At 37.2% G+C, this 16,656-nt stretch overlaps 1 protein-coding gene across 3 annotated transcripts in view; it reads left to right on the top strand.

Moving 5' to 3' along the window:
- Window positions 1-290: 290 nt before the first annotated feature.
- NADK2 (NAD kinase 2, mitochondrial) overlaps window positions 291-16,656 on the top strand; it is a 45,628-nt gene continuing 29,262 nt past the window's right edge. Inside the window, exons 1-4 of one of the 3 annotated variants that reach the window (XM_045565825.1) lie at window positions 291-830; window positions 13,400-13,488; window positions 14,419-14,507; window positions 15,389-15,470. In XM_045565825.1, coding sequence (XP_045421781.1) covers window positions 531-830; window positions 13,400-13,488; window positions 14,419-14,507; window positions 15,389-15,470 — 560 coding nt within the window. In that variant the 5' untranslated portion in view covers window positions 291-530. Of the gene's footprint in view, window positions 831-12,671; window positions 12,888-13,399; window positions 13,489-14,418; window positions 14,508-15,388; window positions 15,471-16,656 lie in introns of those variants that run through there. The other 2 variants (XM_045565826.1, XM_045565827.1) reach the window with 2 other exon arrangements.

Below are 16,656 nucleotides of genomic sequence, written 5' to 3'. Positions count from 1 at the left end.
CCGCAGCCTCCGCGCCGCCTCAGACCGGTTCCAGCAGGATTCCTCAGGGCAGCTCGAAAGCCAAATAGGATTCCAGCCCTTTCCCCTGCCGCAGCCAATCCCCGCAGCCCCTCGGGCCCCGAAACTGCAGCGGGTTCCGATTGGCTGACACAGTTAGCCTGGGAGGGCGAAGAGCAACTGCATGGAGAGGGGTGGAGCGGGAGGTCGGCCCAGGGGTTGTGAAGCGGCCACTGCGCAGGCGTGAATGAAATGGGTAAACAAACAAACAAACCCCGCCGGCCTGAGGCCTCCGTCTCTTCCCCGCCCAGCTTTCCCTCGCGTGTGGTCTCCCACCTCCCAATCGCCAGGCTTTGCCCGCCCCCGTCAACGTCCGGGCTCGTCCCCCTGGCTGCGCGAGCCGCGCACGTCTCCGCACTTAACCTCTAGCCGCCCGGCGCGGGGTTAGGGACCCGGGCGGCTCGGGCGGCGCTCACTCGGGCGGCGGGAAGCCGAGGCGGGAGCCCGAGCCTGCAGCCGCGGCCCTGCAGACGATGACTTGCTACCGAGGCTTCCTGCTGGGCAGCTGTCGTCGCGTGGCGGGCGGCCGGGCGGCGGCGCTGCGGGGGCCCGGTGCCGGAGGCCCTGCCGCGCGGCCCCGGCTTGGCGGTGGCGGCGGCGGCCAGCGGCACCTGGGGCAGGGGCAGCCGCGCGAGCTGGCGGGCTGTGGCAGCCGCCCCGACGGCGGCTTCCGCCCCTCCCGGGTGGTAGTGGTGGCCAAAACCACCCGGTACGAGTTCGAGCAGCAGCGGTACCGTTACGCGGAGCTCTCGGAGGAGGACCTGAAGCAGCTGGTGGGTCCCGGCTGCCCCCGCCGTTGTGGCTCGGCCCAGTTCGCTCCGTGGCTGGGCCGGAGCTTTGGGGGCGGCTGCACCCCCTCGGCCGAGACCCCTCGGGACGACTCTTCTTCCCAGGGCACCCTAGATGCGCCGCCCGTCTCTCCCGCCGCCCCCTAAATTCTGGGTTTGCCCGTGGGCCCCCTCTTGCTTCTTTGAGTGTGTGTTTGTACGGGTGCGAGAGGGAGAGGGGCAGTGTTAGTGCCGAGACCTCCGAGGCAGAGGCGCCCGTCAGTGGAGGCAGAAGGGCTGTTTAGTGGAGTGGCCCCGTAGTGTGAGAGGAGCTTGGAGGTTCAGTTGTGCTCTTGCCACCCCACCCCCTTGTGATGACACAACCCAAGAAGGTGGGCCGGTGGCCTGAGATCTGGACGCCCAGAGAAAAGGTGGTCACGGGTTGCCTCCGAGAGCTGCGGGAAATGGGGTGAATGTACGGAGGACACACCCCCTTTTACTGTGCGGGACCACAAGGCCTGGGACACTCCGGAAAGCCCTTAAGGGAGAGCCTTTTTCATGCTGGAACGTGGTCGTCAGACAAGGTTCTAGCAGTTTGTTTTAGAAGCACACGTGTCTTTGGTGCTGAGGAAAAAGGAAAAAGGGGGAAAATTTGACTTGAAATGTATGTTACTAAGTAGAAATGTCTGACAAGGGGCAAGTATACAGGCTAATGTATGAAATAAAAAGCATACGTCTCTAGTGTGGCAATACTGCCACAGTAGACTATATTTGGTATATTTATTAATGTTTTTGCAAAGTATATAAATCCAAGAAGAAAAACCCTGCGTTTGGTCTTCTTCCCCCCCCCCTTTTTTTTTAAATTGATTATCCCATTTTCCCACCCACCAACTTTAGGAAAAGGAGTCACCAAGGCTAACATGAAAAATATGCCTAGAAAAATCTGTATTGGAAACCCTAATTGTTGGCACTGTGGACCAGAAGGCTTTGGAATTAATTGCATAAAGCTGTAATCTAGTTTAATTCTGTGCAAAAGTCGGTAGCCTGTTCTAAACATCTGATATCCTATGTAATCTTCAGTGAAGTTATTCTGTACAGGCATCAAAATGAAATTGTAAATCATCTTTGCTTAAATGAAATTGTGAATCTATTGTCAACATCAAACATCTTGCTGCTTTGATGGGTCAATTGAAGAGGGACCCCGGGGCATTCACCTGATGGGAGGAAGTATGGGTGCAGATTCTCTTATTTTTCCTAAGTGTTTGAAAGTAGCAGCTTATAGAAACCGCTCTGTCATTTAAAGAATAAATGAACAGTTTGAACAGGAGGTTAAGGTAGTTGAATTTATGTTGGTGAAATTGTGGGTGAGGCACGGAATAGTAATGTCAAAAAAAAGTACTTTGTTTCTGTTTTGGGAAAGAGGTGTGTTCTTTGGGTTGTACTCATAATTTTGCAAGGTCTAGCTTTTAGAATTTGTCAAATGCCATATGTGCATAAATATGTTCTTCATACAATTTTATCGGTATCAAAGTCTCCTAGAACAATTTAAAACAGTACACTCAGTTGGCATGTCATAGTGTGGGAGTGGGGGTGGAATTCTAGGCCCTGGTTTCCTGTGGTTAACTTCCTATGTGTTTTTAACTTCCCTGGGCCTCATGGGTGAAAATGATACTTTTTGTGTAGTATTGTCAGTTTTCAAAGTGCTTTCACTTAGTTCAGTATGTGAAATGCTAGGGTTGTATTAGATAGCCTCCAGGGTCCTTTCTAGTGTTGGCATTTTGAAACTCTGGCTAACTTTTTCAAGGCCTCAAGAAAATGTGGCATCTCAATTAGGATTAACTCTTGGACTCCTGAACTAGAGTGCCACTAATAAAAAACTTAAAATGTTGGGAAAATCAGTAAGTCTTTAAAAATCAAACTACCTAGTGTACCCACCCTGAGTAGAGAAATCTCTGATAGGTAAATATTTGTCTATTGCTAGGTAATGCTGTTTGGGATAAGAAAGCTTTGAAGTAAAACTCCTGAACTGTAGAATACAGTTTTGTAATTGCCAGGCAGTGGAATAGTTTTTGTTGATGTTGTTGTCATTGCAATTTTATTGGATTAGTTTCTTACTGATTTGAACTTGTGTTATTGTTTATATTATAGGATTGATAAGATGATTAACATTGTTTGCTATATTGCTAGGGTAAAAAATAGTATGGTGTATGAATCATGTGAATTGGACATAAAAGAAAGTGGCCAAGTGCTCCTGTGAGTCTACACCATGGCTGCTATGTCTGTAGTGTCATGGTAACTCAGTTTTGTATCAGAGCATTCTCTTTTGTTGTTGTGGTGGGTTTTTTTGATGCAAAATAGATATCTAGGTTATTTGTTAAAATGCAAATGGAGATGAAGGATGGAATGCCAAGATAATCTTATACCCTGAAGCCTCATGGCTTTCTAACTTTGTAGAAATGTAAACAATTGGAGGAAATATTTTTAGTTGATAAAGCGTGTACAGAATAGGTTTACATTCTTCAAGCTGGGCTAAAGTTTTGATTTTTAATTACTCTCATTGGTTACGTTGCTTTATTTTTAAATCTTATCTTTTCCCCCACTGATTGACCAACCACTTGTCTTGTAAATACAGGATTTCTAGTCAAACATTTTACGTCTGCTGTCTCATGACCTTGCAAAAGGTAATAAACCTAGTATAGTTTACTTGTGTCATCAGAGATATAGCAGTTAGCAAATGTGGAACTTTTATTAATCACCGTCCGTGACACTCACAAGTTAGAACTTTAGATGAAATAAAACTGATTTGAAAGGATTTTGACACCAAAAACATGCCTTATTAGTCAAAAAAAGATTTTATTTGAAATGTTAAAAATATATACCAAATAAGTCAGCAATTTCTGTCCTCCTCGCATCCCTTCAAAGTCTCACAACCTCAGAGGCAACCCTTTTCAATGGTTCCCATTTTTTAGTTTTTTTTAAAAATTCAGGATAAGATAGAACAGTTTCATTTAACAGTCTGTTCTATTATTGGATTAAGTTTTTCCTATTTATTGCCGTCTTAGCTTGCCTTTATTGGGAGGTGTAGCCCCTTGGAGTATGTTTTCCTTACTTCGTTTCCTGAAAAAGATGGTATGGTTTAGGTTGTAGCTCCTGGGCAGATAATAGTTTTGCCACATGGTATGCAATAAGTATATTGTATGCAATATGATTATTTACCAAATATAAGAACATAATCTGGAATACTGCCAGAGTCTTCTAACTGAACCTTGCTCCTTGAAAATCTTCCAGACACAGGCACCAGAGTGGTCTATCTACAGTGAACATCTGGCCATTTCATTCCTTTGCTTAGAACTCCTCAGAAGCTCCCCATAACCTTTAGTCACCTACTCAACTTGTTAAAATGCAGATGCCTGAACCTTAGCTACCAAGGTTCTGATTCAGTTTGTGGAGAATTCCCAGACTTTGCTTTTCTGAACCATACCCGGAACATTTCTGACTCTGGCTGAATTCCAGGGATCTGTAGTTTTTACCCATCTCCCCAGGTTTGCAAGTGGTGCCAGATCATATTTTGAGAAACACTGTCATAGGCTAAAGTTTATGATCCTTAGTATGCCAAATAAGGCCCTTCATGAATTGGGGCTCCTGTCCACCTCTTGAGCCTCATTTCTGATCACTTCTTGTCTTGAACTTGATATTCTGGGAATTTCAGATTGCTTTAATTTCCATTAGATGTTGTGCTGGTTTAATTTCATTTATTTATGGATTAGCACATTAAAATGGTTCAAAATATAAAAGAATATTATACAATCAAAAGTCTTTCTCTTATTCCTGTCACCTGTAATTCATTTATTGTCCCTGGAAGTAACTACTGTTATCAGTTTCTGTGTTTTCTTCCAGAAGTAATCAGTACATACAAAGCAACACAGTGAAATATTCTTTGTCTTTGTCCCATCCTTTTTTATTCAATTATAATATACTGTGTAAGCTATTTTGCATCTTTTTTTTTAGCCACATTATTTGTGGAGATTGCACATAAAGAGCATTCTCATTCTTTTTTTTTGATAGTGTGTACATTATTCCATTGTGTGCCTTAATTTAATACTTTCTGCTATTAAATGCATTCTGAAATGAATTTATCTTTATATGTGTGTGAATCAAGCTCTAAAATAAATACTTAAAAGTGGAATTGCTGAGTCAAAAGGCATATGCATATGAAATTTTAATAGGTGTTGCCAATTGCCTCCCTTAGAAGTTGTACAAATTTTTACTTTCACCAACAGAGTATGGGGGGTACCTGTTTTTCTATAAATAGTTTATCAAATTTTTGAGTCTTTGCCAACCAGGTAGGTAAAAAATGGTATTTCAGGGTGGTTTCATGTGCATCTCTCAGTGTCTTTACTTTTATAGCCCTTTTTGCTTAGAATGCTCTTCTCTATCCTCTAGCCAATTCCAGTTCCTTTTTTGCAGTCACACTCAGATATTACTCTTTTAGGATACCATCCTTGGTAACCTTGCTATGCTTCTGCCTCTCTTTGGCTACCAAGTTTGGGTTAGGTATTCTTCTCTGTATCTTCATAATATTTATTATTTTCTTCTTTAGACTATAAACTCTTTGAGGCCAAGAACTGCATCTTATTCAACATCCTCTCCACCTTTCCACCCCCACACCTTCATTAAAAGATGTGGTGAAATGTTTCTGTTGTTCTTTAAGATCATTTTTCTTTTCTCCCTGAGGTTGGGGACCAGCTTTCTTCTAGTCCAGGGCCTTATTACCACCTGTCAGTCTTTCAGATGTTAGCTGCTAAAAGCTTAAGACAGAGGTTACCAACATGGGTTCTTTGAAAGGGGTTTCAAGTTAAATATGTTTGAAAACATGAGTCTAAACAAAAGGTGATTCTTATTTAGCCATACGATTTTTTTTTTTTTGGCAGAAAATGTGGAACACAACTTGGAAAATAGAGGCTTTAGGTTTACTCCCTTTTTAAATATTTGCAGTTAAATAGGAGACTCATAAAGATGTAAAAGTATTGACTATCACAGAGGCCGAAATGCCACCTTTAGAGAATCATTGACTAATACGCTTGAGAGCGCTGAGCTTCCACCTCACTGTGAATCACCATTACCTGGGGAGGTTTTAAAAACTGCAAATATGTGACCAACCATGAGATTACAAATAACAATTTTTCACTGTGATCAATTCTCGTATATTTTTAATTATATAAATTTAGGTCTGAGTAAAAAGTGTTGATGCATATCAGTATCCTCTCAACTAGTAAAGTATAAGTTGACTTTATTTCACTATCAGTAAACTTTGTAATATATAACAGAAATGTGTAATTTCAAAATATCAGCAAGTATACCAGTTATTTTCATGCTTTAGGAAAATTTATATATTTTTTCTTCGTGATAAACCATTAGATGTGGATTCTATAGAAAATTGGACGAATGTTTGTAAAACATTTGCATTCAAAGAGGGTTCACCTGATTAGCTGTTTTCTTCCTGAAAGTTGGTAGAATTAGGACATGATAAAGAACAGAATAGTTCCTGACCTATATAAGGTAGTCATTATAATTGAGGTTTAGTGGCCCAGTGAGTATTTACAAGTGGGAGTGAAATATATGGCTAATGCAGGAATGTTAGTAGGATGTGGCTGCATGGGCATTACATATTGGACAAATAATGGATTAAGAGCAAGAAATCAGAGTTTTGATCCTGAAACAACAATCTAATGGCTTTGTAAACTTGAGCAAGTAACCTAACCTCCCTCTCTGTATAAGCCTCTTCAGCTTTGAGATAGGTATAATAGTATCTGCTTTTCCTTTTTTACATAATTTTTGGGAAGATCAAATTAAATAATTTGTCATTTACATAATTTAACTTAAAGCTGCACAATTTAATTCTAATTTTTCAGCCACAATAATGACCATTATGTAAATGTCACTTATATTTAAATTATGTACCTGAAATAATACTGATTTGGTCACTCCAAAGAAGATCGCTTTACTAAGATCACTGAAGTGAGCTAAAGATATATTGAGTTTAACTCTGCTTATGTAATGGTTTTGTAATAAATTTTTTGACACAGTTATGGTTTTGAAGTTTTGCCTTTTAAGAAGGATTTTTATAATAGAAAAGATATTTAAAAAAATTATGATCTGCTTTAAAAATAACTTGCTACAAGGTCACTATTACAGACATCCAGGAAGTTTGTTGGTTTATTTACTTTGTTTGAAGCGTCACTCTTAAATATTTGTTCACCAGACCATTTATTGAGCACCTACTAATTATTGGGCATCCTGCTTGGTCCTGGAGAATCAAAGATGAATAAACAGTTTCCAAATGTATGGAAAAATACCTTACATTGTATCGTAACTATAAGTGGTCCATAGGAGTACAGAGAAGGGAGAGAACAATTTGGGAAAGGCAGGGATCATGGGGAGAAAAGAAGATCTTTGATTTTTTTTTCAACTTTTAAACAGATTCTTTAGTGATCTTTTTAAAGTTTATATTTTCAGATATGAAACATTTCAAATATGTAGAAAGGTTTCAGAAAGTAACAAGACATCTGTGTATTCAACTACCTAGAATTAACAGATATTAATATTTTGCCATATTTGCTTCAGATTTTGAAAAAGGAAATGTTACAATTACAAATAAAGCCCTATCCTTCCAGTTTTTTCTCTCCTTACCTCCCAGAGGTAACCACTGGCCCGAAGTTATGTCTATTATTCTCATGCAAATGGTTTTACATTTATTAATATGGCTATTCATAAACAAGTATAACATTTTGTGTCTCTTTAGAAGTTACATTAATGATAACCATATTCTTTAGAATATGTGCCTGTTTAGAAATTTGCTGGTCTTATTCACTGTTGGCTTCAAAATTTAATCTATGTTGATACACGGTAATTAATTTTAATGACTGTATAGTATTCCGTTGTTTGGATAATTAGATTGTTTCTAGTTTTTCTGTATTTTTTAAAAATGCTGCAATTAGAAGTACAAATAACTTTTTTCCATAAGCATTGAATGAATTCCTGAATCCCCACATTTTCATCAGCACTTAATAGACATGTTTGCCAATATGATGAGGGTGAAATGGTATCTTTCAATTTTGGGATATTTGAATTAAATATTGAACATGGAAAAATTTGTATGTGTAAAGGGGAAAGAACAGTACTAGCAAGACTCTGGTGAAGTTCATCTTGTAACCAACAAAAAACTCAAAACTTTCTGACTCTGGGTCACAGATATCTGGTTCACAGATATCTTACATTGTGACCCAGTACTTACATTTTTAAATAAAAGATAAAAGGAAACAATTTAGCCTTGTTACATGTAATGTTTTTTATTTTCTATTTAACAGTAATGCTGGCTGTGATCATTAAATTGTGACCAACTTAAAATGCTTTGTAAGGGCAGGTTGAAAATCATTGCTCAAGAGTGAGTGTATTGAGGCCAAATAGATAGGATGGGCCTTAATAAAGGAGTTAAAAGTGTTATGCTAAGGAGTTATCTCCTAGTTGTTTTCAAACTCTTAGCAGTAGAATACAACTCTTGCTTGGCCTATCTGTCTTTCCCCATTGGAGTTGGGTGATAAGGGTCAATTTTTCTGAAACTTTAGCATTTGGGGAGTAGTATGAAAACAGGCTTGTGGTGGTGGTGGTGGTGGTGGTTAGGTTAGGTTAGGGGATGGGAATTAGTCAAAGACTTTTGAAAGAACTAGTTTAAAAAATCTGGAGGCAAGTTTTTGCATTAGACTGGATAAGAGTTGGTATAACCCAGCACTCAAGCAGTGGCAGCATGAATGCAAAGGACACACAGATTGGAGAAAGTTTATGGGTATAATTATTGGACTTCATCATTGACTGGCTGTGGAGATTGAGTGTGAGGCAAGAATTAAAGGTGATACCTGAGTTTATTTCATTGGCTAAGAAATGCTGTTGTTAACTGATGTATGGGACTCAGCAGATTTGAAGGGGGAATGTATAATCAGGTTTAGATGGTTTTGGAGAGAGGTACTTGAACTACTTGTGGATGGATATAAAGGTAGGCATTTGAAAATAGGAGCCTGTAGATCGAGAGGCTTGGGCTAGCAGTATAGATTTCAAGGTACTGGTGTGTATTGCATAGGTCAGGCCTCTGGAGTGGGGAGATAACTCAGGGAAGATGAAGCGAGAGCAAATAAGAAAGCAAGGATGTCTGTGAGCACTACCAACATATAAGGGAGGAGTAAGCAAGAGGAATGCAGAAATAGAACAATGGCGAAAATGAAGATGAAGGCCCGGGAGAGAGAATAAATGGAATAGAAACGAGCTTAAATAAATAGCAAACATATTTGAAGAAATCTTTAGGGTTCATTACATTAGGCTTGATCATGAGTAGACTTTCTAGCTGTTAATTATGTGCCACTAACCCTTTTAAGGCAATTTTGAATAACAGTGTACCATTTAGTTAAGTGTGTATGCTTTTAGGTGCTTTAAATTATGCCTAGTGAGTTTACATACTTAACTGTCATTGTCTCGAAAGTGTGAATTTCTAATGTGTTACATTTAAAAAGACATAGCTCTTTCACTTAGCTTTCATGGAAATTACATAGAGTACAATTGTACATAGAGTACATAGAGTATATAACTGACTAGTAAAACAAGTTTTAAAAATTTATAATTGCAGTAAGTTCAGTTTGGGTCAAGTAAAATCATCTGAAATTTAATAGATGTGTCACAGACCATTTAGGAAATGGTGTAACTAGCATATCTGACCTTAAAGTGTGCTAAATCTGTCTATTCAGAATCTTCTTTCTTTTCATTTTCTGCTATGTTTTAACATCAGAGCTATGTGGGGAGAAGTGATCTTTGGTTTTTGGAAATTTCACTGGAGAAACTCTGTTGCTTATACTGAAATGGGTCTGTCTATAGATCTTTTAGAGTTACCTGAATTTTCCAAGTGTCCTGGTGAATCTTTTAACATTTTTTTTTTAATGGGGAAAAGTAACAGGTTTTTGGGGAAAACAAAAGAAAAAATATTAGAGACTTTGTCATAAATACCTAATGTTGTGTAACATTGCAGAGAATTGGGAATGTGTTCTAAATTTCAGTAACTTCTCTAACCTTTTAATTATAAGACATTTTATAAGAATTCATGTGTTCTTGTTTTAGTCTGATTAAAGGTATGTTTTTAGATACTTGAAGTCATGTTATTTTCAGAGGTTTAGCTAGAAATTCTTACCAGCTTTTGCATATTACTTTTTAAAAAAATGACAGCTAGTTTAATAGTGACTTGACTTTCTAATTGATGCTGCTTATTAAATGAGTTTCTTAAATGCTTTGTCTCTTATCTGCCTAGTTTAGCCAGTCCGTGTTACTAAAGCTCAGTAGCCCAGCCAGCAAGAGCTTTAAAGAAAATAATTAATATAAGAACTTACATCTTCTAAATGAATGTTGAGCATGACTTATTAGAGAATTAGTTCACAAAAAAAAATTTGAGTGGGAATAGGAATTTATGAAATGACATTTCTGCCTCAATGTTAAGCATTCTGATACTAAATGAACTTTGTATTTAGATTTGGAATTTTAGGAATTTTAGTGTTGCTAGCAATCATAAAAACTTGAAGTTTTTTGTTCTCTAAAACTTTTTCCCCACATTTCAAACTTCTTCACCATCTCAAACCAAACTTCCCTAACACTCAACTGCTGAGTATCTTAATTTCCTGGAACTTGTAGAGAATCAAGGAAGTATGCACAAAAGTTTTTGAACCACCAGACTAGAATTTGCAGGGCTTATACAGTAAGGTTTATGTTCTTTTTTCCTGGGCACATGCCTGTTTCATATTGTCCAAACAAAAAATTGGAACATAAGATCAAAAATCTTGACAGGGAATTGAAGTCCTTCAGTTTTATTTATAGCAGGTAAGAAGCAGTAAATTTGACGTAACTGTTCTAAAGACTTATTGTGTATTTGAATTAGTTCTCATTGTCCATGGCAGTTTTCAGTGCCCCATTTAATACATTTGATTGAGCTCAATTAATATGTAAATGAACACAGTAGGCACTCAAATATTTGGATGAATACATTTAACTTTCTAGAGCTTAATTTCTAGCTATGTATTCACTCCTAAAATGGGATCATGAGAGATAATTATTGTAACAAAATATTAGACTATGATAATTAATCTTTCTCTGCTGAATTCTGACCAGGTGAAGATGGCCTGCTTTACACACTGTTGTCAACTTGGCTGGCTTATCTTCTCTACCATTTGCTTCTGCACTGTTGGTGCTTTTCTGGAACATGCATGAATAAATTCACCCAACAGATACTTAGCCAGTATGTAGGGCCTGAGGGTACAATGGTGAACAAGTAAGATCACTGCTTTCCTGAAACTTATATTCTAGTAAGGGGAGACAAATAGATTTTAAAAAATACCCAAGATAATTTTAGGCATGGTGAATGTAGTGAAAGCAATTAACAGGTTTTAGGATGGAGTAACTGGCAGTGGTGGCTGTTGCAGCTGTGACGGCAGCAGCAGCTGTGTTTCAGTGATCAGGCAGTCCTGACACCCCAAGGTTGAGAAGAACCAGGGTTAGGCTGAGGGAGGGAGGGAAGGCATTCCAGCAAGGACAAAGGAAAGAGCTTGATGAGACGAGACAAATAAAACTAGAGCCTAGGGAATGAGGAGGAAAAATGAAGTAGGAGAAGTCTTATCACATAGGCCTAGGAGAGTTGGCAGGGGCAAAGCATGATTTGTAAAAGGTTGTTAAGCCAAGTGAGAGAGAGACGTGCTTGGGTCCCTCTGTTTGCTGTATGAGGACTAGTCTGTCAGGCGGATGGCCAAGGGTGGAAGTAGGGAACCCTGATGAGAGGCTTGTGCAGTATATTCCGGGAGTGAGATCATGAGTGGTAGTGGTAAAAAGGACAGAAGTGCATGGATCAAACATAGAATTTAGTAATTGGGTGCAGAAATAAGAGGAAAGGAGGCGTCAGGTTTGACTCTAGACTCTTGGCTTAAGGCATAGGTGGGGAATCCTTGGCCTTGAAAATCAAGGGTTCAGTATTGAACATGTTAATTTGAGATGCCTCTTAGATATCCAAAGAAGGATGTCAAATAAGCAGTTTAGTAAATTCATTTGGAGCCCTGATGACAGGACAGGTTGGAGATAGAAATTGGGAATCTGCAGCATATAGGTCTCTTTTAAAGCTCACCAAAGGAGAAGGTAGAGAAGAAAAGCATTTTGTTCCATTCTCTCTGCAAGGTGGTTAGTGCAGTTTTAGTTAATCCGTAGCTGGGTAACAATAGTATCAATCTCAGTGTTAATGCTGTGTTCATCTATATTCAGAAATTTTACTCCAAGAATAGTTTTTCAAACCTGATTTGTTGATTAAATGAAGGATTTTCGATGAATAGTTATTACTTTGGTCACTGCTTTTCTTTAAACATAAGTTCTTACATTGATTTGCTCTGTCTAAATATAATGAGTCTTGTGGCTAGGCATTAAACTGTTGCACAGGCTGTCTGATCTAGTATAACTTTGTGAATTAATATTTGTTAATATATATTAATTTTCATAATAGCCAGATGCTTCCTCAGCTCCTCTTTTGGGGGACAAACATTCCCTTTAGATTATAGAGTGGGGACAAAATTCTTTTAAAACTCTTAACTTAGTATGCATAGATAAAAGACAGGGAAGGTAAGTATCAAAATGTTAACATTAATGATCTTGGAGTCATAAGGTTATATTGATTTTAATTCCTTTCAAAAGCAAAGTACATATTAAAATGCTGTCTAAAAGTTGGTTTTACTTTATAATTCAGTAAGTAATGATTTAAAATAAAATGTTAGGTTATATATTGGACCGATACTTGAAAAACTGATTCCGTATCATAAAGAGGAAAGGTATAGAGGAATTTGGTGGAGGAAAGAAAATAACATGATTTTGAATTCTAGCATTCACTCCAGTGGACAGATTTCCTACTTGGTGATTAAATGAATGTTCTAAATTTTTCTCTCAACATTTTACTTTACAGATTATTTAGAAGACAGGTACTTTAAAAGGAGAATATTAATGGTAATGATAGTTATAAAATGTTACTCCGGTCAACTTAAGGAAATATAATTCTTGAAGGATATGTGTCTGTATATCTAAATGCAATCTGTTTACATTGCATAGGGTAAATTTCACGTAGAGTTCATAAATGTGAACACGAGAGAGCAGCAAATCCAAGTGGAACAAAGGTCATTTAACTGCCTCTGTAAATATTAGTTTATCTTTGGTCTTCAAGTAGGCATATGCAATATGTTTAAAAAGTCATTAAGAAATAAAAAACTTATACTGTAAAAAACATGCAAATTTTGAGGTCTTGCTGACTACATGATTCAGAAAACTTAATGCTGTATTTGGTATTAAAACCAAATTACAATTTTCTGAAATCAGGCATTCTAGTTCAATTTGAACTTACAGGTTTTATAGGTAGTCATTAAAATATACCTTCAAAGAATTCTATTTTATATAGGACTTTTTAAAGACTTAATATTATATATAATATGCAGTAAAGCAACATTTCTTTTATTTTGATATAGCTTGCATTGAAAGGCTCTAGCTACAGTGGACTTCTTGAACGACATCATATTCACACCAAAAATGTAGAGCATATTGTAGATAGTTTACGGTAAGTCTGTGGGATTGGGCCTTGGGTGGGATTTTATATTCAGGACTTCAATTTTTATTTTGTACTAGCAGTTCCTCCTTAGGTTTTTTTTTTTTTTTTTTTAGTAATGATTGTCATCATGTCAAGGTTAATGGACCTGATTTTATGGTATTTCTAAGGAAATTTTTATTGTACTCAAAATTTCAGAGATATTTCCAATTATTTGGTCTGAGAGAAGTACCTTTTTGGTAAAGAGTTAATTAAGTACACAGCTGGCTTCCACTATGTAATGTTTTATTTCTTAAAACAGAGCAGTGGATTATATGGGTGTTCATTATAACATTCTTTGAGTGTCTAAAAATTATCGTTATAGAAATTTCTGTCTAAAAATTATAGAAACTTCAGTTAATTTGGGATTAAATGCAGTCATTTAATAAATTTGTGTGTCCAAGAGAGTCAGTGTGAGAACATGGAAATTATAAAGTATTTTTTAGTCACTGTTGAAGTGTCTGGCACTCAGTGACTATTTATGGGATTTAAAATAATGGCTATTCAGTTTTATAATTTAAACAATTGGCTCTCTAGGTGTTAGTTTTCTGGGCTATTTTTGTATTATGAATTTTAGCATCAGAAGGAGTAGAGAAAATGAAATTCTAACCAATCAATATTGCTATTTGTTAGTGGTTATAAAAAGGTATTTAAAGCACATGGAGATTTAGGATAGTCATTAACTTTCAATTTATCATGCTTACTGCACTATCATAGTTAATTCGCTATTGTAATTAAATGCAAATAAAGCTAACTTTGTAAAGCTGCTACATAAATTTGTTTATAAAACATAAATTTGTTTATTTTACATCTCCATTGTAATAATCTGCCTCTCAGAAAGCATACCCCTAATTTATATATTATTAGTGGGAATTTTACATGACGTTTACTTCTTTATCTTAGGAATGAGGGAATTGAAGTTCGTCTAGTAAAAAGGAGAGAATATGATGAAGAGACTGTTCGATGGGCAGATGCTGTCATAGCTGCAGGAGGTAATAGTTTTACAGAGGTAAAGATGTTGGAATATGGAAATGCTACTAATACACATTATTTCCAGATACTTTGGGGGCTATTTTGAAGCCTTTGGAGTCCTGCCATCAGACAAATTTTAGGATTAGGTTAAAACATCTTTTATACAACATTCTGCTTTTTTAATGAATGGTGTTTCTGTGAGGTTCCAGGTATATATTTCCATGTATATATTTAAGGTGTTCATTTAACTTCAAATATGATTCAAAGGATTAATTGTTATTGTATTTTGGTTTAATTATGCTGGTTGTAAGAAAAAAATTGAAGTTGGTAAAGAGTTTAGTGAGCTTAGGTAACTTCTACCCCACTTTGGCCCCCAATGTACTTAACACTTAATTTTTTCCCTGAACTTTACGTTAATCATCACTCTTCCCGAAGCTTTAAATTGATGGCATCTGTTGGAGAGAAAAATCTGAAGTTAGACACTTTGTTGGATATATTTTCATTAAAATAATTTATGAATTTGGACTGGTGTTTTGGGAGAAGGAAAGAGAATTGGCTAATAGAAATTTTGGGATTAGAGCAGAGGTTACCAACTTGAGGGTGCTACTGGCATCTAATGGGTATGCTGCTAAACATTCTATACTGTACAGGACAGCCCCCCACAACAAAGAATTATTCTGCCTAAAATGTCAATCTTGCCACTGTTGAAATCCTGGATTAGAATGGGAGAGAGAGTACAAACTTATAGCAGGTAGAAAGGAAGTGAGGTAGGCTGTGGCAGTCAGCAGGGTGGGGTATGATTGTTAAAACAAAACTATTAGTATTCAAAATGATGTCAAAAGCTGGTTTTATAACAGAAAGCTGGTTATCTCTTGTCTTTTATCTTACTTATGTCCCTTAGGTGATGGCACGATGCTTTTGGCAGCAAGTAAAGTCTTAGACAGACTTAAACCAGTTATAGGGGTAAATACTGATCCAGAACGGTAAGGATCTTTTGTTCATTTTGTTTGGTTTGTGTATGTGTGTGTGTCTATGTGTATGTGTTTTTCATGTTATACATACAAACATTTTTGCTTTGCTTTGCATAGTATTTATTTGTGATCCATCTTAAAATTTGGAAGCTATTCTTTACTATAGTCAGATTACTGGGCTCTGTTGCTACTGGTATTTTACTATGGTGCATGATTTTTAAGTGGAAGCATCATTGTTCCTGGCTACCATGAACATTAGAACCATGTTCAAAAAACATTTTAGTGATAAAATTTAGGCATGTAGAATTGAGTAGGATTAACTTTTATGTAGTTGTTTTCAAGAATATAGCTCTAGTTTTAAGCTCAGATATATGCATCTATCTGGCATTGGTGGTAGAAAATTATGTTTTGACAGAGATTAATCCTCACATTTTTAGTATGAGCATCCACTAACACCATGATTGGAGGGTCACACTGTGATGCTTTTGCTCTAGTGCTTTGTTGATATTTAAGATAGTGCCTGATTTAAAGAGTAAGTAAAAGAATTCTTCAGAAGGCCCATTTTTTTTCATGCCTTTGTATGTGCTTTTGTCAAGAGTGCCTTTACACCACTTATTCACTTCTATAGTGCTTATTCACTTCTATAGTACTTATTCATTCAAGACTCTGGTGCTTCTCTTGGGTTCTGACTATAATTCCCTGTACAGAAGGCACTTATCCCTTTGTATTATTTTCTGCTTAATTCTTTGTCTTTTCCATTAGACTATAAATTCCTTCAGTATAGGGCCTTGTATTTTAATTTCACTATCACTAACGTAGTTTTATACTTCATTAGGCAATAAACATTTGAAAAGGGAATGATTAATTAAATGATCTTAGGGAGTTAGGGCTAGGATCCAATCTAGCTGAATAAACATTCCCTGAATGTAAGCAATTGAGATAATTGGTTCAGTAATTAATTTTTCATTGCCATCAATTTTGATGCATGCATGTGGCTTTTAGAACTTCTAATGGCATATTTTCCTATCAATCAGGTAAGACATTTTTTACTTAACATTCCTGATCATATTTTATACAGTTTATTGAAGTATATTATCCTTTAAAACAGCTGGCTTAATATTCATAAACTGGTGGGAATTTTGAAACTGGTAAGCATAGGGTGCTAATAGCCATCTCTTTGTTTTCTACCTATTATAAC

This window comes from Lemur catta, chromosome 12, assembly GCF_020740605.2.
Source record: "Lemur catta isolate mLemCat1 chromosome 12, mLemCat1.pri, whole genome shotgun sequence".
Classification (NCBI taxonomy): Eukaryota; Metazoa; Chordata; class Mammalia; order Primates; family Lemuridae; genus Lemur; species Lemur catta.
The sequence above is the reverse complement of the archived record's forward strand: the minus strand, read 5'-3'. Positions and strand labels throughout refer to the sequence as shown.